Genomic DNA, 24998 nt, shown 5'->3' with positions numbered 1-24998 from the left:
TATTCTTTCATTTACCGTTAAAAACATATTCAATTCACCAACCCCCAAACCTGCCACTAAGGAACCTGTTGCTTAGTCTACTCTAGAATGTAATGAGATCTGAAGCAACAGTTCAAAATCCTCATCCTAATTCAGCCTTAAAACACTAAATAAATGCACTGACTACAGTATTACAGAAACTGCCTGAAACTGCAGTTTTAGCAAATGGCATATTACAGAGACAGACTCCTTAATTTTAGAATAATAATTATAAATCTAAGATGCATTTATACCAGTTTTAGTCTGTGTTACAGCTCAGGCTAATTAAAAGAAAATATACAGGACAAATTATATCTATAGTCTTCAGTATAAAAAATATGACATATACACCACTACCTCGATATAACGCGACCCGATATAACATGAATTCAGATATAACGCGGTAAAGCAGTGCTCTGGGGGGTGGGGGTGGCTGCGCACTCCAGTGGATCAAAGCAAGTTCAATATAACGCGGTTTCACCTATAATGCGGTAAGATTTTTTGGCTCTCCAGGACAGCGTTATATCAAGGTAGAGGGGTACTATTAAACTGTAACTAATGGTGGCCTGTTGGTCTAGCTTCAATGCAGCACACTGCCACTTTGGGGGAACAGGAGAAAAGTCAGGGACCTATGCTCTTGACTCTCTTTCTGGCTGTCAATAATAATACAGATCCAGAGTGCTCAGCCTCTGAGGAGGGGGGAACTGGAAATGAAACACTTTCTCCATAGAAAACCCCACTGGTTGAAGCAGAATACTACTGGCAAAGAGCTTATCCTGTCCCTTCTCAAGGAAACCAATAGTGATGCAGGCATTTGAGAGTTTGTAGGAAGGGAGATTCTAGTGAGAAAAGCACTAAGAATATTAAACTGAATATCACTGGACTTCTTGTAAGTAATACAAGATGTCAAAGGAAAAGTAAAGGGAGAAGATTTCTGTGGTTGGCAACATTGCTTCTCGAGCACATTTCACTCCTTGTCAAGACCTAACTCAGAGCCCTGAGGAGTTCTACTATTTTATGGCTTTTTTTTTTTATTCTGTTCCGTTTGCTGAGATTCCAACCTCAAGTCACCATACATTATTATATAGCCAACAGCATCATCTACTGGCAGACTGTATTAAACATCCCATATACTATTCTTCAAGAACAAATTAGAAAAAACAGAACAAGGTGAAAAAAGGGTTCTTTCTAGCCATTTAACTCTGATGTTATTACTATTCAGAAACTTTGACCTTTCATAGCACTCTAAAAAAATGATTGTTTTATGTAGTATTAGGCATCATGCTTAAAATTCATAAGTAAAATATTTAATGCTACAGTGCAAAAAGCTAAGGCCCCCAAATAAATAGGAATAATACAATACATTCTGACAACTCTATAGTGGTTTGGGGTTTTTTTACATTAGGAAACACTTCCTTGGTAATCAGGTGGATAAACCACCTAAAATTTGCTTAATGATTCTTCCGATGCAAATGATAAAGTGCAGCCTTTTGCTGGAGATGGTCGATATGAATGACTTAAACACCGGGTCCCATCATACAGCCTTTAGTGATACAACTACGCCTATTGATTAGATAGGAGTACTCATATGAGTAAAGGTTTCAAGATTTGGTCTATATTTTTGCAAAGTTATGCTACTTGCTGGTTCTATTTCCTACCACCACAGCAGAATCCATGAACCAGTGGGACAATCCACTATCCAGTCTATTTACTGTCTTCCCATCTAAAGATGAACTACTTGTAGGAAATATTTAAACTGGCTGGAAGGGACCATTTAACAGCCTACTTTGTGTGCAGAAAGACAGAGACCTACATCTGTAGCAGAGAAATGTGCAAAATATTAAAACTACTTTTAGAGACAATCTTCGATGACAGGATTACATGGGCTCATGTGTACATTTAAAGTAGGAAACTTTTATGGAAATATTGATAAAAGTTTCATGTAAAAAAGTACAGCCGGAAAAGATGGCTGTAAGAATTGGAGCATGTATATCTTCTGTAATGTCTTCAACATTTACTACTCTAAGATGATGAATTGATATGCAGTTAAAAAAAAAAAGTAAAGTTTGATGACTGGAGATAGATGGTATGAGATTAGAAGTGGCTAAGTTTACTTGTGACTACCACCTTACTGCAATGAAGTCTGAGGCACACATTAGCTTGTTCTGTAGATTAGATTCTGGCAATAACTAGAGAAAAACTTTCTTCCGGCCTATACACTGAGTGAAAAATTAATATTGACCTTTTTAAAGAATTCAGGCACAGAAAGAAAAGGTCCGGAAGAGTGGAATACTGTTTTTGACACTACGCTGGTTTTGGCAAGATCAGCTTTAACTCTTTAAAATAAAAAACCTAACAAAATTAAGATTAAACTATTCTTACAAAAGCTAAATACAAAGGAAAACATTGAACAATACTAAAGCAAATGCAAAGAACGCCAACAGCTGGAAAAAATGGAACAGAACTTGATGGAGCAATGTGCACCCAATGAGTATTTAGAAAGTAAATGGCCAATGCTTGGAGCATGTTAGAGCCTAAACTGGCTTTCTGCAAGTTCCTTTTCAACATCTGTTAAGAGTGGACATCTGGAGAAGACAGCAAGAATGGAAAGTTCATTATACAAAAATAGAATAGGTTTGGTTTTACAGAACCTTCTTCTCTTATATCTTTTGCAAAAAGAAATGAAAGTTGGGATGGTTCAGCAACGGTCCTGTTTTAGCTGAGGAGGGATACAGAAACATAGTTCAGGGTTTGGCCCATCTTAATATTAAAAGAAAATCATAAATAGAGCAGTCTTTAATAAACTTTGGTATAAATGTGGGAAAAGTGGAACACTTATGTACTTAGTGGGACTGTTATTGTTTCCTCAAGCTTTTTGACTAGAAGTATCCTCTTGTTTAAGAAAAAAATTACAAAGGTTGAGTTTTCCTGGGACCCTGCAGTTGAGAAAACCCTACTGAGAAAATATATTCCAGCAAAGAAGGAAAGGCAACCTTTCCCCTTGGCATGACAGCCTTATTTTGGGAAAAAACAAAATGCTCTCAACCTCATTTTGGCTGACTGAAACGTAGGATATAATTATTATGGAAAGACTGACTGATATTACATGCAATTAATACATGATTATTAAACAGATGGGTCCCATTCTTGAATTAATGTGAACAAATGAAGGACTCACTCTCTAAGACTAAATCTTTTGACTTTTTTTAAAAACAACTATTTTTCTTAATAAAAATGGAAAAAGTCTTCTTATTTTTAGCCAATACACAAGCATTACTATGTTCCTCCAAAATATATAAAAGTTAATCTGTAGACAGCTTGCCCAATTTTTGGTTATTTAAAAATATTTGCAACAGGGTTCTAATTTTTGTTTAGGTTAAGTTTTAGTTTTGTATTGTGCGTTCCTGGATGTCAATACAATTTTTTTTTTTGTTTTCATGTAATATTCTTAGAAAAGCACTGTACTTTGGACAGACTGTTTCATCACATTTGATATCCTGATTGTGTGTATTACCACTGTTGCAAAGTTAAAAAAAGTTTTTGAGAAAAAAATATAAAACCTGACGCCTAAACATAATAGGCCAGATTTATTGTTTATGGCCTCGCCCCATCATCTTTGTTGAGTTATATCAATGATGAATTTACCCTAGTGAGATTTAATAATCTCACAAATAAAACATAAAATAGCTCAACCAAGTATGAACAAGTAAAATACCTCCTTTTAATTGGTGTACATGTGAATGTATTCATAACATCCTTGAAGGCCTTCTGCTTGAAACAACCACTCCAGTTCCAGAAAGAAAAGAGTTAAATTTGTTGCTCCTATGTGTTTTTCTGAATTTTTTTAAACCACTGAGGGAAGATGAGGGTAAGACAGATAAGACACCTGTTTTAATGAGTGTTTCCATGGAAACTTCCTGGAATGGTGCCTGGTGGCTTATAACCCAAGGCCCTTCTCTATTTTCATTCCTTTCAAACTAAGCTGATTTATGTTTATGTAGATTCCACCCTCATCAGTAAAGTGAAAAAGTATCCATGTCATAGGAGAAACTGAGATTTGGTTTGAGCTAAGGGGACAAAGGGGGGAGAGAGAGCTTTAAGATTCAGAGAGGAGATGAAAGAAAGAGTCAGAACTAGGAATTCCCGCAACATAGTACCATCCAAAAGGAGGTAAACACAAAGTAATAGACTGGCAAGCTTGGCAGTTAGCGACAGTGAACAACTACTGGGGAAAACTGGTAACTCTCACCTTATTTCAGTGAAAGGTAGTTCAGCATCCAAGGCACCAGGGAGGAAACTCCTGTGCCGAAGAAGATTTATAAAGAAGTCCCTAAGTGATTAATTTCTTTAAAACCAACACCTAGTATTCCCTGAACAGGTTTGACCAAAATCAAAAGAAGACCTGACCTGAATGCCAGATCTGAGACAAGAATTGATCTGAAGTAGATGACTTCTAGCATCTCCCACAGATAAAAGCCATTAACAATGAGAACCTAACAGCATACAGAAATTGATACTTAGGAGAATTCAGAGTTAATCCAGAGAATTCCCACTAAATATCATGCCTCATCTAAGCAAAGTAAAGTGTTAAGATCTCAAGCTTAAATCTTTTCCTGAAACCTGATATCCAGCCATGTGTACAGTGCTTAAGAGTGAAAGAAATTTAACTTCACAATCCTAAAACTGTAGAGGCATTTACTCCACTGAAATCTTCATATTTGTATATTTACATAATTTAAATTAACTAATATTGTAGGGTTAGTTTTGAAACAGATTCATTCCTATGCTGATGGGCCAGAATCTGTTATCAGTTACAATGATGTAAACTAATTCAATTTACAGTAGAACCTCAGAGTTACCAACACCAGAGTTACGAACTGACCAGTCAACCACACACCCCTTTTGGAACCCGAAGTTCGCAATCAGGCATCAGCAGAGATACAAAAACAAAAAAGCAAATAAAGTACAGTACTGTGTTAAATGTAAATTACTAAAAAAATAAAGTTTAAAAAAAGAATTGACAAGGTAAGGAAACTTTCTGTGCTTATTTCATTTAAATTAAAATGGTTAAAAACAGCATTTTTCTTCTGCATAGTAAAGTTTCAAAGCTGTATTAAGTCACTGTTCATTTGTAAACTTTTGAAAGAACAACCATAACCTTTTTGTCCAAAGTTATGAACATTTCAGAATTGCAAACAACCGCCATTCCCGAGGTGTTCGTAACTCTGAGGCTCTACTGTAAACAGAGCAATTTCAATTTAAACTGATAAAACTGTGGTCAGAATCTGATTTGATTTCCTCCACTTGACAACAAAAAGCGCTAAAATGATATTTCTGTACTTACTAACTGGTTCTTTTTTATTCCCTATTTTATTTAGCACATGCCACAAACCTGCCGTAGTTCAGAAAAAGTCTAGGATTTCTGTTCTTCAAAAAGAGAAGATGAAGAAACTGTGCTTCCCTTGTACAAGCCAAAAAGACGTTCTGCAGCTCCATTAGATCTTTGATTAATTTACAATAAATTTAGATGGTTAAAAAATTAGCTCTTCTCCTTTCCCCAATATGCTTTCAGAAATATTATAAAAGCTCAAATGTTTTCCACATAAATTCCCATCTGATTGTATTTTTGAGTAACAAGCAAAATCAAAAGGCTTGTGTCGCTCTTGATATTATATACATGTTCTCAAAGGACAGATGTCAGCAGCTCCCAAATGTAAAAAATATTGGGCAATATCATGAAGTTGGTGGCTAAGGATTTAGAAGAAACTAAAAAACAAAACACAGAACTCAGACTTCCAAGACCCTCAGTAAGGCTAGGGTTTTGTCTGTTTTTACTAGAACCTGACATTTTGCCAACATACCATAAAAATATTTTTAAAAAGCAATCAAATACATTTTTCCCATTTATAATGAATCGCTGTCCTGAATGCCACATTCAGACCCCCACCCTCACCACTATCTTACTCTTGGTCCTTTTTTCCCCCATGTTGTTTGTCATTTGTGATCCTGCATTGCATGTTCTAGACTCTTCTTTTCACAATTTTCAGTCTCTATACAATTTAGCACACTTTTCCATGGTTTCCTTTGATTTTTGAGGTTTCTCTTTTCCTTCTTTATTTTCTGTATCTCTATTTCTGTGTCTTTACTTTTTGTTTCTTGCTCATCCTACTTAGGAATAAAGGAATTTCCATATTAGATCAGAACAAAGGTCCAGGTGGGTCAGTACCAAATACCAAATGCTTCAGAGGAAAGTAGAAAATTCTCATAATAGATATGCCATTGGGATATACTTGTATCTGCTACCTGTCTTCTCCATTCTGTCTTCTCTTTGAGACCATTTATTTTTCCTGCTCCATTTTTCTTGCCATATTCTCCGCTTAGATCTGCCACATCTCCTTCCCTTGATTTAAATGTGCACTTTCTGTCCATCCACATCTATTCTGTTCTGTACAAGTTCTTATATCAAGCTCATCACTGTAGCATCTGATCATTATCCAGTAGTGCATTAAGCAACATGAGTACATATTTGTCATGTATTTGTTCTTTCGTTATGGCCCTTATTTCCTATGGGATATTGTTCCTGTGGGATATTATTAAAGGGATGCTCTAAACCTTTTGTCTGTCCCCTGCCTCCCTCCCCCTGTTCGCTTCCCCTGACCATGATCCAGAAGTCCTACTCATTTCCTAATTAAAAGGCCTCCACTCTCTCTCTTAAATTTCCAGGTGGAACAGGGAGTGCCAATCAGAAATGCTAACATGTATATCCTTCAGTGCAGGAACACTCTTAATCTCAATGTTCTGCACAGACGAGCATCCCTCAGCTGTGTGTATTATGAATAGTGTATCAGAAATCATAGCTAGTAGCATCATGAAGGAAAAAGGCCCAAATGCAAGTTGAAAGATAGGCTCTCCCTTAACTATGATTTAGGCTACTATTCACCAGTAAAATGTGCTGGAGGCATAAAGTTAAAACTGTGAACTCTAAACACCTTTGAGGATTGATTATGTCCTGAAGTAATTTTATGTTTTTTAAAACGTATTATACAGGTGCAATCTTGAATATATAAGTAAAATGTCCTATTTATGAAATAATATACTTTATATATTTTAGCCCCAACCTGATACACAAGAGACTTGTTTAGGTCTCTGAAGTTTCAGCCTAAAGATTTCTATTAAGATTTTTGACAGCCAAACTATTCATACCACAAAACAATTTTTCACTCCTAGGAAATTTTGTTGATTGGTTGGTTTTGTTTTGGTTCTAGAATTGAGAATTGCACAGTAAATACAATACTTGAATATCTGCTGCTTTAGCATATGCAAGGTATGTTCTGTTCTGTTAACACATAGCATAGCTGTAATGCACAATGGCCAAAGCGGGCTAGTGGCAGTCCAGAGCAATGGTCAAGTATGCACAGGTGGTGGGCAGCCAAGAGGTGAATAGGTATCAGAGGCTGTCCAGGGCACTGGTCAGAGTTCTCACAGAGGTCCCTAGTTAGGAGATCCAATCCAAGGGGCTGGGTCAGCAAGTTTAGGCAATGAGCTGACAACTCAAGGTCAGGCAACACAGCAAGGCAGCCAGGCAGGGTCAGACGAGGCAGCGAGGCAGTAAGATAAACTTATGCAAAAGTAGCAAGGCAAGGCAATGGCCTGTTGCTCAGACAGCTTGTTCTTCCTGCTGGGGAAGATATATAGATATATAGCCCAGATATCCTATGAGAATGCTGTCTGTCCAGCCAATCAGGGGCCTGGGACATGGCTGCGGTGAGGCTAAAGGCTTAAGCACTAAGGCTGGTGTTCAGCCAGTTCAGGGGTGATGGTTCAGTGTTCTGTCATGGCACGGAGGCTAGAGACACCATCAAGAGACTCAGCAGAATGCCGTCCTGACAGAAGCTAACCAGAAAAAAGTATAAGTCCCATGCAAGATCACTGGCAAGATCAGATATAATCCTAAAGCTTCAGCAGACAAATATTATAGTTAGAAAGTACCTTACTTTATATGAAATATTTCACATTCCAGTACATATATTCCCTTTCTCAAAGAGCATAACTACAGATTAAATGGCGATAGCAAACATGAATAGATGTTTAAAAAAGATGTTACTAAATAGCACCAAAATCATAATGATCTAAAAAAAATCCTTAAAAAATAAAATAAAAGGTAATTCACTATAGAGGAACAGAATCTTTCATTCCACAGCACCCCCCCCAGTATTACTGCAGGACATAAAAAAACAAAAAGATCACAAAATAGGACTAATTGGTTAGCCCACTCAGGCTTTTGTCATTTAGCATCAAAGATGCCAAGCCCTATTGTGTTAGTTAATTTCTTCAGGTTTAAGATGCACTTTTCAGCAGGGCTGTACTGGAGCAACCTATGCCCTATGCACATCAGAGACTCCACATGGCTCTGTCCCCATGCACCCACTCCCATGCTATGGCCACCGCTTCCTCTTGGAATGGTTGTGGCAGAGAGGAGGGTAGCAGCTTAAGACTCCCATTTTCCCCCCACCTCAGGCTCCCCCTCACCTCAGAACAGTGGGTCATGAAGTTAACACCCTATTGAGATGCAGTTCGCCTCTCTCAAAGCTTGTGTTTCAGGCTGACTGCAAAGTCAACCAGCTGTCACTGCACACGTTATATTTGGGTCACATTTTCAGATTTTTCTTTAATGAGTGCCAGAAAACAGAGGGCTAGAAAATTATTTTTTTACATTTAATGAAAGCCGAGATTCTAATGTAACCACATAACTTCGGGAGCTGTGAACTTAAACCAGCCTTTGTTCTCAGAATAATGCAGCTATTATTTAAAAAATAACCATTTTACTGAAAGTGAGCACGTCAACAGAAATTGCTAAAAATTCTTGCACAATAATCTGAATTTGTGCACTCCTTGCAATATCCATTGTTCTGTATTACAATGTAAATATAAATTGTTAATATTTCAACTTTTAATGTATTTGTTACACTGTCAACAAAACTGTATAATCAGAAGCACTATCAGACTCAAGATCATTCATATTATTTAGCTCTACTTACTAGTCTGCTCCTCCATATTTAAATGTGGTATAGCCACTCCATTTTATCAGAAAACTATATTCAAGTCCCCGGGCACAGTGGCACAATGGGACCCAATTTCACATCAGCAAACCCTAAATTTCACTGAAACATTTATTCTACCATGAAATACCTCGCATTCTCATCCTCCCTTACTCATACAAAACCATGCACATCTCAGTTAAAAATACTTATTTATTTACAACTCATCATTATTATTTTGACAGTTTTTTAAAACTATGCTCTCCAAGTAGTTTAGCTCCATTCCTGTAGCCTCCGCTCTCCTTCCTCTAATATATGCCAGGAAAGGGGGAGACTGTAGCCAGTTTCTGAAGCTCCTTTCCACTACTCCCTAGGACTTCATTACTGTGCTATTCTCCACTTGGCTTACACTTCTCACTCCCTCCACTCTCTAGCTGCAAGATGAACTCCAGCTCTTGGTTCTCCAACCCCCTGCTACCTGGACACATCAAACAATGCAGGGATTATGCACTGTAATTCAATTAACGCCCTCTTGTGGGGAAAGCTAGAGAGCAAGAGGCACCAGCAGGCAGTTTCTGGCAACACAAGGATACAAAAGTTGTTCAACACCTGGCCACAGACAAAATGGCAAATTCCGTAGCAAAAATGCTGAGTTTTATGGCATTTTGGAAAAATGAAAAATCCCAGTACCATGCTCCACCTTGGTCCTAAGAGATGAATGAAACAGTTTGCAGTTCTCATAACTAATCTAACAACCAGGACCTTTAAACAGAACAGATATGATGCAGGCTACAGGTGTTACACCATAAATAAAATATACAGATCTATTCAATTTTTTTTTTACCTGTTCTTCCCCAACAGGAGGACACGTAGAGACCTGAGAGTTGAAAGCCCACTGATTTCCTCTATCTGATTATCATATAAATCTAAGAAAACAAGATGCTGCAGATTAGAGATATTCTGGATCCGAGTTATAAAGTTATGCTGGAAGTTCAACAGACGAAGATGTTCTTCCCCATCGATAACTGGACAAACTGTCAGCTTTTGCCTAAAAATAAAGATTATAAATAATAATTTTGTAATCCATTATTAGAAAATTAAAAAACGTAAAGTAGGTGATAGAACAAACTCTCCCTAGTAGGAATGAAATATATTTGTAAAAATATTGTGCAAATGTAAATTATATCACAGAATCCTGAAGAGATCATTACAATTTTCAATATTCCATTTTTGTTTTGTATTTAGTGTTCTTTTAATAATCTTAACTACACTGATAATGAAACATACAGACTAAAGTCATTTCATTGCACTATATTGTTAAACGCCATTTATTTTACAAACTGTTAGAATTACAGGATGTTAACTGAACTCAATATATAAATTTTGCATCAAATTATATTAATAAGTATGGCCAGAGACTTCAAAATGTTTCCTAAAGCCTTTCTTTTAATCATCATTTATTTAATTGTTACTCAGCAGTGTTGCTACAGAGTCATCATCTCAGTATCAGCCCCTTTGTGTCAACATTATCATCTTCCAACAGCCAATGGCCTATCAGCAGTCCATATTTATACTAATGCCAATCAAAAACTATGCTTTTACTATTTGGGGGGGGATTAATTGGTTTATTGAACTTTTACTTTATAAAATTAATAAATGAAACAATACACATTAAATATGACAAGTAAAAACAAAACCAGTCTAGGCTATACACAAAAGTAAAACAAGTTGTGGGAGTGGTACTGCAAAGGGTTACAGCCCCTCTGACTGTGGCTTCTAGGAAGAATCCCACTGAACTCATGGGACTCCTTGTGGGAGTAGCTACATGCTGGGATATAAACTTTTGCAGGCTGGGGAATTTATACTCTGTTTTACTATTTCATTTTTAACACCTTTGCTTTTTTATTATTATTCTAAAAGTTATGCCACTATAGTTATGTAGCCAGAAATGACATCATAGCCATGATATGCAAGCCCAGAAATTCATAAAACCCGATAGACAAGTTAACAAGTGAGGGTGAAATCTTGACCCTGCTAACCATAACAAAACTACCATTGACCTCGATGGGGCGGTTTTACCCTGAATGGTGTAGATAATTTTTCTAATCTTTCTACTAGTTAGGAACTTGACATTTAAAAGAGTTATGCATTATTAATGCAGGACTTTATCAACCTTTACATGAAAAGGAGCAGAATATAATATTTTTACAATTTAAATATGGGATGCCCATTTATAAGGCATCTATTAGGTATGGAAGAATCAAAACAAGTTTGCACTAGAGAAGAGAAAAAATTCTCCTTTAAACAAATGTATATAAAATTAAGATTTTGCAAAATTCACAAATTCTACTGTGACTTGTCACCATTTTTTCCAGACTGTTGGACAAAAGATAGTTACAGGGCACTCCACTGGCTTCAATTTCTACCTAGGGTTTTGACACCAGGTGGGGAGCTCCAGTGCATATTTTGACATGTTCACTCATGTTGTGACATGCTTTCTCTCCAGTGTTTCAGTATCTGCCACAGCACCTGCCCTCCATGTTTCAGCACAGTATTTTTCTTGTAAAACCATAAACAATGCATGAACTAGCTTTCTTTGTGGCACTTCTTAAGTGTTGTACTAAATATTTCTCTGTACACTGGTGCCCGAGCTAGGGTGTTCCTGCACCTCACATCTCTCTGGCATTCAGACCCCTTGGTGCATCAGTGCCTGCTCCTTGTTACTGATGCCAGAAAACAGTATAATCAATTTTAGTGTTAATGTACATCAGAACATTTATGATGTGTCACCACCAAATTTGTGGGGAGGGGGAAAGGGAATGTCTTGGAAGGAAGGAAGGCTGTTCAGCTTCTCCAAAGCATATTACTATGGCAGAAAGACGTCCAGGATGCATGATCACGTTCCCTGCATTGCCTGACTCCAAGTTAATCATGATCTTCATGCATACTTTTTCTTTTGGAACATCTCTTGAGCATCTTAACTAGAGGGAAATAATTATCTATATGGAAGAATGTTATGGTCAATGCATTGGACTACAACTCAGGAAATTAGGGTTTAATTTTTGGCTTTGCTACAGACTTCCTATGTGACCAGGAGTAACTCACTTAACCTCTCAGTGCCTCGGTTCCTCATCTTTAAAAAGGTGATAACCATACTTCTCTACCTCAGAGGAGTGTTGTGAGAACAAATTTTTGGTAGTACTCAGCCACCACAGTAATGGACCATGTCTTCATATCTGTGCACCTCTACCAAAATGGGGGGGGCCAAATTTTAATTGGGGCCTCTGGGCATTACTTGAATAATACTTACTAATTAATAACAACAGAGACAGTCTTTAGTTTAAAGATTCTGGCATGTCAGAATTCAGATTACAAAGCAATCTATAGGAGTTAAAATGCAAACGTTTTCCCATTCAAATATAATAAAAAAGATATCTATCAAACTTGAAAAAAAGTTAGCTCTCAAACTGAGACCAGACACGAATGGAATATTTGTCAAAGTTATGATAAATTACATTGAAGTTTTACATAGAAGCTTGCAGTATCCTGATAGCATGACACAATTTTTTAAAAATCCTTTCGAAGTGCAGTCCACATTTTTCTCATCTACACAACATGATACTTATACCATTCTCAAATTTATCTTATCGGAACATTCCTCACCTTTCAAGGGTCAGCCTATCAGAATTCAGTATTTTTTCATCAGCAGCACGATGCAGAATGGGAAATGCTGTGATTGATGCACTGCTCCCAAAATGTATGTTATCTATTAGAAAATCATACAAAAAATAACTTGAATTAGAAATTTTAGAAGTTGCTTTATTAATTCTGCAGAATAAAGGTGGAATATTCCTATGTGCCAAAAATTAAAAGATATGCATTGTTCACATGTATGTTAGGACTCCATCATGGTACTTCATTGACTCTACCCAATGTTTATACTAGAACGAATATTTAACCATGTTTTCTTCTGTGCTATTTATAAGTTACTACAACCATACTGTACATATGCTTTTAGAAACGTAACTATTAATTTGGTTGATTTTACACAGCTTGATACCAACTGATTGTTTATAGTATGTTGTAAATTTGGAACCTGCTCGAAGTTACCTTTATTTGTATTAGAATGCTCCAGAATCATTCAGACATCAGGTTACAGGTTGCATTCATGGATTTAACTGCAATATCTGAACTCTGAGGAAGACATCTTCCAAATGAAACAGAGGTGAACTAGAATTATTTTATTTTACTTCACCCCAACTCTGAGCCTATAACTGGCTATGCCTGAAGTTAAATATTTTTAAAGGGGGAAACGTCATGTGGGTGTGGAAGATGATATTTTAATTTTTAAAATACAACAAAATGAATCAGCCTAACATTATAAGGTTCAGTCAAGTAAGTGCTGAATGGAATTACTCACAAGGTCAGGAGTTCACAGCACCTTAGAATGCGCCCTATGTCTCTCTCTCTATTATGGTGAAAGAAAGGCGGGGCTATTTTGATGACATAATTTAATTAGTTACTCTGGAATCTATAGTTAATAGTTAAATAATTGGCGGGGAGGAAAAGGGGCTTAAAATTTATTAAAACACATACAAAACCAACCAGCCTGCAAATCTCTGACTTATTTGGAGAACAATTAACCAAAAAAATATTCTTCTGAAATAGGTCACTATGCCCATAAGAATGGGGGCTCAAGTCCTATAGCTGATCGCATAAATTCCTCCTTCCCTTACAATTAAAATAAGTTTAAGTTGGAGTTGGAGTGAGGAAGAAAGTTTGAAAGAAGCAACAAAGAATAATTTATTTGACACCTCAAAAAGTTCATTCCTTCTTGCTTTAAGCCTAAAGTCAGACTAGGCATACAGATGAATACTGTGATTTGGTAGAATTCTTGTTTTTAAATATAACACTTTCAACACTTTCCCCTAATTTTTATGCTAAATTCCTGGAGCAACCCCAAACTTTGTTTTTATTTCTTTGGGGGCAGCAGAAAGGGAGAGTAAGATAATTACCAAAAATTAGAAAGAAATAATGATGGGGGGAGGAAATATAATGAATAAATAGGACCAAAGAGAAAATTAAATAAGTTTAATCATAGCTGTTTGGACCAATACATGCAAGATCAAAGACTTGAAAATCAATCTGAAACGTAACAGGAGGCCTGTGTGGAGTACAGTAAAATATTGGACAATGGTTCATACAGACAATGCAAAATTTAGGAAAGAAGAAGAAGAAAAAAATATATACATTTAAAAAAAAGATGTCCTTTTAATGTAAAACTATAACTAACAATTTATTGATAAGGCTCATTCTGATCCTCATAATACAAAAACATAAAGGAGTAGTAGCCAGTGCTTTCTGTTTAGCCACACATACTGGCAGCTGAAGTGGCATAAGAAGTTGTAACCTATAGCTTTTCCACAAGACACATAATTAGAAGAAAAAAATTGGACTACTTGTCAAAACAGACTAGTCTCCATAGTTACCTGAAATATTTGGACCGGCACTATGACAGCCCTGTCGGGTTCTGGATTTTGTAGGAGTATGAATAGAAGAATCCCCAAATGCTGATAGACAGCCTCCACCTTGTTTCAATTCCAGACCAGAAAGGTCTGCCAAATTGGCTGCTACTGGGACATACACCTGCTTATTACGCACCAAAGGGGTCAACAATCTTCCATCTCCTGGAGCAAAAATAAATAAATTACCAGAAACATGCAGTTCATTGCACAATAAAATAAACCACAGGCGCTGACTTTCCAAAGTGCCAAGGGGTGCTCGACCCCTGGCTCTCACCCAGGCCCCTACTCCACCCTTCCCTTAAGCAGCAAACATCACCAAGATTACATTATTACAACGAATTTGAAAACAAACAAAATAAAAACTAGAGCTAGTCTCCCCCAGTGGCCATGCACCCAGATGAGAATACAGTCAAGTCTGTCATATGCCAGAAATAATTATTTTTCAAGTGTGCTGGGTGTATGAAATAAGTTTCTGTTTGCTAGTCACACTTTTTCTTTCTATAATTAACGCTGTTATAGAAGTTAACTAGAAAAGGAAACTTTACCTTGTTTTCCTGAATGGTTTTTTTCCAGATCATGTTGCAAGAGCCTGTTGTGGAAAGACGACTGGTCTTTATTTACCCTGAATTCAAACTGCAACACAATGTTTAAAATATGACATAAATGAAACAAGATTTTTAAACACACATTGTTTTACAGTTAACTGTATAAATTTGGTACACAGTCATTATAATTTATTTAAGATAGATATTTCTTTTCTGGGGAATAATAATTAATAGCAGATTTACTCCATGTTAAAATGTATTATTCATTTCAATAAGGCAGTAATATTCAGATTTCACTGTGTAGTGCCAGAAAGACTTCATAGGACAGGTTTATTGAATAGGCATATTATAAATATCTAAAACAGATTAGATAAAATTATGTTCATTTAAAATATTTCATTATCAACAAGAAAATGGACAGAAGGTACAAACAGTACTGCAGTTAGGCTGAGGTTTTCAAAGCTGCCTAGAGAATTTGAGCAACCACTTCCCATTAAAATTAATAGTTACTGGGTGTCTACATTATTTTGTTGGCTTTGAAAATCTCAGCCAAAATATATTATTTACAAAACAGATATCCATTAAAAGAATAATTCTATTGAAGATCAACTTTACTTTTAGAATATAAATGCAAGAATGCAGTAGATTAAAATAGATAACCTCCAATGTCAAATCTTGCATGGGCAATATACAATTATTTTCAGGGTAGTAGGCATGAGTACAGTAACAAGAAATCAGTTTTCCTTAACAATAATGAGTCAAACACATCCTGGAGACTGGCACTGGAGGGGGAGCAGTCTCCACTTGGCCACTCTTCCACTTCATCAAGCACATAGGCAAGAGGAAAAAGATGGGAATTGAGACTTGACTGCACCCCCACAATACACTGGCCAGCATAGCTGAACTAGGGAAACATGTACTGCACCACATAGACTCCCCACTCAGAGCAGTAGGAAAAACAGAAGGGAGACACAACAAGATGCTGAAACTTATTCTGGGTTCCCCAGTGCTTTTATTTTATATAGCACCTGTCCCCGATGGCTGAAATAAATCATTACAAAACAAAAACAAAATACTAAAAACTAAATATTAAAAACTATTTTAAAAAGGGAAATCCTAAGTACAAGAGTATTTTTGCATCTGTATTAACTAATACATTTGGAATAACTAACTCAGTTATGTTTCAGGAATTTAAAAAAAAATGTATTTGGATCTTACTGGTTTATTTCTCTCTGCCACTGATGAGGTTTGGATAACCAGATGAAGCCCACAGTTGTTAACCTGTAAATTGGAAAAAAAAAAAAAAAACAGATTGCATTTTGCAAAAACTGGATGCTTAAAACAAAAGGCTAAATATACTTTATTAATGAGGGAAATTCTCTGAATATAATAATTCATCCAATAAAGAAGGCTGTCTTAGATAATACTGTCTGAATGGACAAAAGTATATTCATTTATGGCAATCTGTACTCACTGACCCACCCCCATCATACTTTCTTTCCATTTTACACTCAAATGGAACTCTGGTCTATACTGCATGCATCTTCTGGCAGTATGTAGAGCAGGGGTGGGCAAACTACGGCCCCTGGGCTGCGTCCAGCCCATCAGACGTTTTAATCCAGCCCTCGAGCTTTTGCCAGGGAGAGGGGTCTGGGGCTTGCCCTGCTCCCCACGGCTCCTGGAAGCAGCGGCATGTCCCCCCTCCGGCTCCTATGCATAGGGACAGCCAGGGGGCTCTACATGCTACCCCCGCCGCAAGCGTTGACCCTGCAGCTCCCATTGGCCAGGAACCGTGGCCAATGGGGGCTGCGGGGGCAGTAGCATGTGCAGAGCCACCTGACTGTGCCTCCATATAGGAACCAGAGGGGGGCCATGCCGCTGCTTCCAGGAGCTACTTGAAGTAAGCACCGCCCAGAGCCTGCACCCCTGACCTCCTCCTTCACCCCAATCCTCTGCCCTGATCCCCCTCCCGTCCTCCAAACACCTCGATCCCAGATCAGAGCACCCTCCTATACCCCAAACCCCTTATTCCCAGCCCCACCCTAGAACCCGCACCCACAGCCAGAGCCCTCATCCCCCCCTCACACCCCAACCCCCTGCCTCAGCCCGGAGCCCCCTCCCACACCATGAACTCTTAATTTCTGGTCCCACCATAGAGCTCGCCCCCCCAGCCAGAGTCTTCATCCCCTCCCACAACCTAACCTCAATTTTGTGAGCACGCATGGCCCGCCATACAATTTCTATATATAGATGTGGCCCTTGGGCCAAAAAGTTTGCCCACCCTGATGTAGAGTATGTACTCAAATAGCCCCCCACCCCCAGCAGAGGTTTAAACAGCAGTGTAAACAGTGAAATAAAGACACATGTGAAGGGTGTGACTATGTATGTGAGTACATACCCTACAGTGCTCCCCTACTCACCCAAGCTGTGACTTCCCATCTAGAATGCTATTTTTAGTCATGTACTCTCCCCCTGCCTCCCAGCTGCTGGAGTCTTTTCCTACAAGGGAGCTGCTGGAGCCTCCCCCCACAACAGGAAAAGACTCTGGCAGGGGGGAGAACTGCTGACTCACCTGTTAGAGCTTTTCACACTGAGACATGTAGCTATACACCTGCAGTATGGGTTGCTCTTCACTGAGGTACATAGCTACACATACCCTATACCCCACCGAAAGTGGTGTGTGATGTAGATGCAGTCTTAGTCTTAAAGCACACAGGTAGTTACATTAGATCTATTTTTAAATGGAAAAACATGCCTCTTAGACTTTTTTTGAGGGACAGATATCAGGTTTTTATAAATATTTATTATTTACATTACAAAGCTTAAAGCTAATCTTCCAAGACATTTCTAAAAAAATAACCACAACTGTTTAGTAGAAATGTACATAGCAGCTCACACACCTAGAGGGCACAGTATGAAATATACACACATGTAAATATACTTCATCCTCCTGACCATAATCACTGCTAGTGTACTATACAACTCGGCAAATTTTAAGCTGTCACTGTGTTGCAGTGGTCCCCGAAACACATGTACAGTGGTACAAGCAAGCAGCATCCAAGGGCAACCAAACAGCCGCTGTGACTACCTGCCCACCTGCGCAATTCCCCATCTCTAGGAGTATGAGATGCAAAAGAAAACATTCGAACAACATTTAGCACCAATACAGTAATTTACACATTCGAAGTCCTGACAAAGATAAAATGTCGGCTCGCGTTTAGCCAAGGGAGCAGCTTGCCCAGCCTGCGTTTTCACAGGTGCGGGAGCAGCCTCGGCGTGAGCCGGGACGGGGGAGAATCGTAGTCTCCTGGCAGGTGGAGTGGGGCTGGGCACGGCCTCGAAGGGATGGGTGGGGGGGATCCTGCGGCCCGCAGGCGGAGAGAAGAGGGGATGGAGCCATGGCCTCTACGGGGTGCAACAGACGCAGGGTGCCGGGGCATTGCCCCTGCACTGGGCGCAGACGAGCAGGATATATGGGGCGGGGACCAGGGAGCCCGGCGGCCGCGGAAGGGGCACAAAGCTCCCACCTGAGGCAGCCAAGATCCGAGGCATCCAGCTCACAAGCCCCGCACCTGCCACTGGCGGGGCCCCTCCCTCCCGCGGCGGCTGCTGCTAATCCTCCCCCCCCCCCCGACCCCCGCGGCACCTACAGGGCTGGGCCCGGGCCTGCCGCCGCCCCCGGCCCGGAACTTGCTGGGCACCATGGAAACGAGTCTTCCCGACCGGCCACCACCCCGCGCGGCCACCGCCTCTTCTTTGGCCGGCGGAAACCTCTCCCGAGTGGCCATAGCAACCACCACTTCCGGTCCAGCTCTTTCGCGCTCCGGCTACCCCCACCCCGGCGGCGGCAGGTCGAGCTCTAGCAAGCCGCAGCCTGAGCTAAGCTAACGGGCCCCGGAGGGGCAGGCTCCGCGGGGAGGGGAGCGCTGGCCGCGGTGCTGAGCGCCGGTTGCGGGCTCTGCTCTCTGTGCTGCCTTCCCCTGGTGCCAGGCCCCGTGCATCTCACGTCAGTCTCAGCCGCCCCCTCCGTCGCCCCGGTCTTCCTTTCCCTGCCCGCGGTAGCATTGCCCCGACAGGACGGGCTCGGGCGTTATTTTTCGTTCCCTGGCACTTGCTGCTCCGCCAGGGCCAAGCGATATTGTGAACCGGGGGGGTTTAACCAGTGAAGCAGCACAGCTGGCTGTGGAGGTGTCCCAGAGCATGTAAGCAGGGTACCAATAGCTACACCCAGGACCAACTCCCTTCAGTGATTAAAGGGCTTTGTTTCTTTAGACTGTGACTCTGCAATTTGATTTCTGTTAAATGTGTTTTTCTAAAGTATAATCATAAAACTGAAACTCATCCGAAAAGGTTTTTCTCTGAGTGCCTGACTAGGTGACAAGTTGGAACAGTGAAAACTCTTTTTAGGACCAAGTGACAGCTTACACCTTGGAGAATTATGTTATGGCGTCTGAACTTCAGGCAGGACTGTGTGACTTTTCTTCGAGTGGCTCTGTACTTGTAACTCGTGTTTTTTAACTTTAATAACACGTTTAAATGCTCCTGATGGGGTAGGTATATTATCTGTGTAGAATAGGGTGTACATCTCCCTCTGAAGCAAAATAAAAACATACTCCTTTGCTTGCTATTTATGAATTAAGTGTTAAGCAGATTTGCAATAGTAAAAGCAACCCACGTTACATTACACTTTACATTTAAAAGTTTTTTAAAATCTTTTACGCATCCATATTTGTACATGCACTCAAAACAGCAGCTCCAATAAGCCTTCACAAGTAAAATGAGCAGCTAAACTTGGAGAGTAAGCACCTATAGTTATTAACAAAAAAATTGGTAGAATGATTCTTAATGCCCTTAACCAATCAAAAATGGCAGCAGCCACACAGATACTAGCTGTGCAACAAGCCAACCAATCCTGAGGAAACAATGGACTTAATACAGTCACACAAAGATCAGCTAGTCTTTCCATACACAGCCAGTACTGAGAAGGAAGTGCTCATCTGTAGATGTTCTCCAGCCAGTGACAAATTAGTGCTGAATAAAAGACCTAGCTATAAACTACATTCAATAGGCTCTGTAGGGATCTGCCCATATGGATAAGCTCTCAAGGTAGGACCTAGTTTATTGGGCATATGGTTACTGGTGTTCCAAATTACAATGCTCTATTTATCAGAGCACTGGAGTTCACAGAAACCATTGTATAATAAAAAGGAAAAAAATGTTTCCCAAAATATTGAGAAAAAAACCAAAGCATTTCTACATAGGTGTTTTTGCTAAAAAATAAAAGCACTAGTCAATTAAGTTTGTACTTCATGAAACAGTAATACTGGTTTCTTTTAGCTAGAAACCTCACAATTTTGCTGCATTTGATGTTCCTAAAGGGGAAGTGTCACACTCAATCTTTGTTACTAACCCCTTGGATTACTGAAATTGAGAATTTTAGAAGTACAATTCTCATTTCTCTCAGCATTGGTGTCAAAAATCAGTGGTTAATTTGAACTTTTGTTTACAGTAAGGCTCTCATGGCTCAACCTTGAGTTGCATGCACTCGGAGAAACTACATTTTGTTTAAAAACAACTGTTGACGTTTTTCAGAACAAATCAGTGGGAATATCTGTTGTGCTTTTTTAAAACCAAAATCAACTTCTGGTCAAATTTGAGTCAGACCTTTTACAGCTAAATTATTTTGTTGGAACCCTCTAAGAGAGATCAAGCACAGCAACACTTGATCAAGATGTAAGTTATGTCAACTTCTGTATTTATCAATTTCAGATTATATATGAATTTGAAACTACACAAACACAGCTAGATATTAATCAGTCTAGTGAGCTTATACCTGCTTCCAGCCAATAAAGTTTGTTGTCAGTGGATGTTAATGTTCATACACTTAAAGAGTACAAAAGTACACAAGTCTTTTTGAAAAGACTATTCCATTGTAGCATAGGTAGGTCTGTTTACTGTTACTTAGATTTCCTTTTAAATCAATGAAATCACATTGCAGTTACACAAGTGTGATCAACTTACTCCAGATTTCCCCCCACTCATTTTTACAGGTATTCAAACAAAAGTGAAAGTATCCAGTAAACTACTCTGTGATGCAGCCACTCAAACAGATTAGTCCGTTCCCAGTACTTCATCCCTTTTTGGAATTTACTCCAATGACTAAGAAACTGATATTGAGTCGGATGGAAAAATTGAACAGAGTGACTTGTCACACACAGAACTGTTCAAGTGAAGGAAGAGACATACTGAGAGAATCTTAAAATAATTTGCTAGGCTGTAATTCTAATCTCATTAATCCATATGTATTCTCTTTGGTCTGTTAATTCTGTTCTACATGGAAATTTGATGAAGTCTCCCCCAAGGCAGCCTTAGGAACATGCGGCACATACATATGAATTGGAGGAGCTCCTTAGTGCCATTGGAGACCGCTCTAAAAGCATATCAAAGAGCAATTTTAACTAGTTTACTGACAAATACTAATTGGCTACATATAAGTTTCTGGGATAACTTATTCTACCAACTAATCTTTTGCTTTGTTGTATGCAAAGAAACTTGAACTTTGTAGTACATGTAATGCGTGTTGAGTGCAGCGAGGAAAACTGCATGTGTAATGTAACTTTTAAAAAAAAACTATTGTAAATAACATTTTTAAAAGTTCATTTCAACTATAACTTTGAACAGCAACGTACAATAACATTTTTAAATAAAATGCAAAATAATTTTTTTTATTACTTTTACAAGTTGGACTCTGGTTAATTGAATTGACAGGTCTGAAGCATTTTTATAAAGTATAATTCTGCACTTTGCTCAGCTCATAACCTCTGAATCATACATCTGTGCACTATAAAAGCTATAGATAGAAGAGTTGGCTTTTAGTTCTTGATCTCAATAAAGTTTTAATACCAGTGCTTCTCGTAAATATGGTTATTTCCATATCCATGCCATATGTATTCCCATACTTGTTTTGTCGAGTATACACCAGGTTATTGCTATCCAGTCCAGAGCATACTTACTAGCCACTTTCTTGGATGTAACCTAGGCAAGTATAATTGCATAACATTATAACAAATCAAATTGAAACAGGCTCCATACAGTTTAGCCAATCGATGTATGGCAAGAAATAACTATTTCTACTCCAATCCCCACTTCTTATATCTTATTTCCCAAATGTAAAAAAAGTTCACATAGTAATAGTATGCATGACCAATGTCATCACTTCTATAAGGATTGGTGCTTTTCATGTCTCAGTGGAGTTAAAGGTCTATTGCACAGGCTTTTAAACTGAGGTTAAAATATTTTAAAATGCCTGTCTAGCTTTCAAAACCGATTCCAGCTCTATTGGATATAGATTCTAATGCCACCTGTACATAGTAGTATCTGAGCATCTTCCAGTAGTACATTAATGTGACTAACATATAGCATGTGGTGTTTGTTCTCTCATACTCTTCCAGGGGAGAAGCATGTGTAATGGAGTGTCTAGTTGTGGTAGGGATTTGTTTGTTGGCTCCAAACTGCTAAGTCACTTTTGAAAATGAGACTTAAGCTTTTAAGTTACTTAGAGACTTCTGAAAACTTTAGCTTGTAACAATAGCCTGTAGCCGAAAAGTCAGTGTACCATAACTTAGTTTTAATCAATTACATGCTGAAACCCTGTTATCTCTTTACTTCAATTTTGTTAAACACTTAAACAAAACTAATATTTTTAGTTTGTATGGAATTATCCTTTTACTCATTAAATTCAGATTATCTAGATTAGTCACCTCTTTAAATGAATCATCTTTCATAATTATTTGTAGAGTTCTCATACATTTCCCCTAATTCATGGTTTTTGAGGATGGTGAAATTCAGTAGGAAGCAAACTAAGATTTAACCTAGAAAATAAAATTTTATTATATGAACACATAAAAATAGTTTTTGCATTATCTAAGTGAAGGGTCAGAAGAGTCCAAACCCTTTTGAAGGGCATATTCTGAATGTATAGTAATGTTTGTTTGCAGTGTATACCATAAATTACTCCACTAAAATCAGAACCACAGGGCTACAGAGCTAAAGTTCCGTAAAAATCTTTCCATATGTATGTTATTTCTATGCTATCTTAATTCACCCAAGTTTCATTGGTTTCTCAGACCAGCAGGATCTGAGATAATTTCACAGTTGATAATCTCATTCCTTTGAGGGTTAGTGTGCTGTATAGGCAGTAAGAACAGGAGTACTTGTGGCACCTTAGAGACTAACAAATTTATTTGAGCATAAGCTTTCGTGGACTACAGCCCACTTCTTCGGATGCATCCTATTCTTTTTGCAGATACAGACTAACACGGCTGCTACTCTGAAACCAGTATAGGCAGTAACGTCCACCTGGAGGACTCTGTCCCTCTCTATTCTCTGGGGCTTCTTGCTGCTCTTCTCAGCTCTTTAGTATGGCTCTATACAATACCCTTAAGGGCCTCAGCCTGCCACTAGAAATTGCCCTTACAGGAGGGATTCCATAGGAAAGAGAAGCTCATAGGAAAGCTAAAACAGCCTGAGGCCACATTAACTTTTCAAACAGTTTGCAATTAGAATGGAGATAATTCCAATCCACTCACTCCCTATGGATAAATCCTGGAGCCTGTTGATCTTCCTACTAGGTGGGCAGGGACCCATCAGTGTGTGAGGGTCCCTTATGCTCACAGATCAGGTGCAAACAACTAAGCCCTCAATTCTTAATACCATTGACATTAGGAATGTCTTATATCTGTTCTATTACAGCTAGGGGACACTGTGCCCATGGCAAACATCCACTCAGAGATTAAGTCTGGTGTTGTCCACTTGAAGATTAAGACAGTCAAAGTTAAAACCCTGCACATTCACTCTATAGCCAATCTTGAAATTACAAGAGAATTTTTGCTCAGCCTTCACAACTAATGTTAAATGTTTGCAACTAAGCAGGAAACACCGATAAACTCACGTGGGCTTTAGGGGGTTATATTATGAACTCAAATGAAACTCAACAAAAGACTAACCAAAGTAGAGATATTTTTTAAATCTGAGTCAACTTCTAAGATGACCAGATGTCCCGATTTTATAGGGACAGTCCCGAATTTTGGATGTTTTTCTCATATAGTCTCCTATTACCCCCCACCCCCATCCTGATTTTTCACATTTGTTGTCTGGTCACCCTAACTCAGGGGTCGGCAACGTTTGGCACGCGGCTCGCCAGGGTAAGCACCCTAGCAGGCCGGGACAGTTTATTTACCTGCTAATGCGGCAGATTCGGCCGCTCGCAGCCCCCACTGGTACTTACCCTGGCGAGCCGCGTGCCAAACGTTGCCGACCCCTGCCCTAACTAATGCTTTTGTGGCAAAACCATGTGAAATTTTATTTCTGCATGATCTGATGCAAAGGCAGAGTGAGTTTCATTAGGAAATACTGGGTTCATTTGAACCTGAAATTGAAGAATTTTTTCAAAGGATAACATGAATCCATAGGACAGTGGTTCTCAACCTCTTTACCATTGTGGGCTGCATATGCAGTTCTCTATGCGTTATGTGGCCCGCATCGTCACAATATATATACACTGTACCACCTTACTCCTGGGGGAATTCTGCGGGACTGCGTACCCACAGAAAACACTGCCCCCAGCGAATTCCTGTGATTCCCTGCAGAAAATGGCAGGGAAGCCGCACGGCTGGGGGGAGAGGGAGGTGGACGGGACCTGGGTGCAGTTTTAGGGGGGTGACCCCCCCGACAGAGGCGAGGCATGGGGGGGCATACTGGATTATGTATCACTCCCCATCCCCTCATTTCTGCAAGTGCAGAGGTGCCCAGCTGAAGGAGACTGTTTGTCTCCACTCCACTGACTCTGCAGCTGAACGCCACCTCCTGGTCCG

General features: G+C 39.2%; 1 protein-coding gene across 1 annotated transcript in view; it reads right to left on the bottom strand.

Moving 5' to 3' along the window:
* LRRC49 (leucine rich repeat containing 49) overlaps positions 1–18929 on the bottom strand; it is a 133146-nt gene extending 114217 nt beyond the window's left edge. Inside the window, exons 1-6 of the mRNA XM_034783768.1 lie at positions 18777–18929; positions 16345–16407; positions 15127–15214; positions 14546–14743; positions 12720–12822; positions 9901–10104 (exon numbers count right to left, since the gene is read on the bottom strand). Of these exons, the coding sequence (XP_034639659.1) occupies positions 9901–10104; positions 12720–12822; positions 14546–14743; positions 15127–15214; positions 16345–16407; positions 18777–18914 (794 nt within the window). The 5' untranslated portion in view covers positions 18915–18929. The remainder of the gene's footprint in view (positions 1–9900; positions 10105–12719; positions 12823–14545; positions 14744–15126; positions 15215–16344; positions 16408–18776) is intronic.
* Between the last annotated feature and the right edge of the window lie 6069 nt (positions 18930–24998).

Source organism: Trachemys scripta, chromosome 10 (genome assembly GCF_013100865.1).
Source record: "Trachemys scripta elegans isolate TJP31775 chromosome 10, CAS_Tse_1.0, whole genome shotgun sequence".
Taxonomy (NCBI): Eukaryota; Metazoa; Chordata; order Testudines; family Emydidae; genus Trachemys; species Trachemys scripta.
The sequence above is the reverse complement of the archived record's forward strand: the minus strand, read 5'-3'. Positions and strand labels throughout refer to the sequence as shown.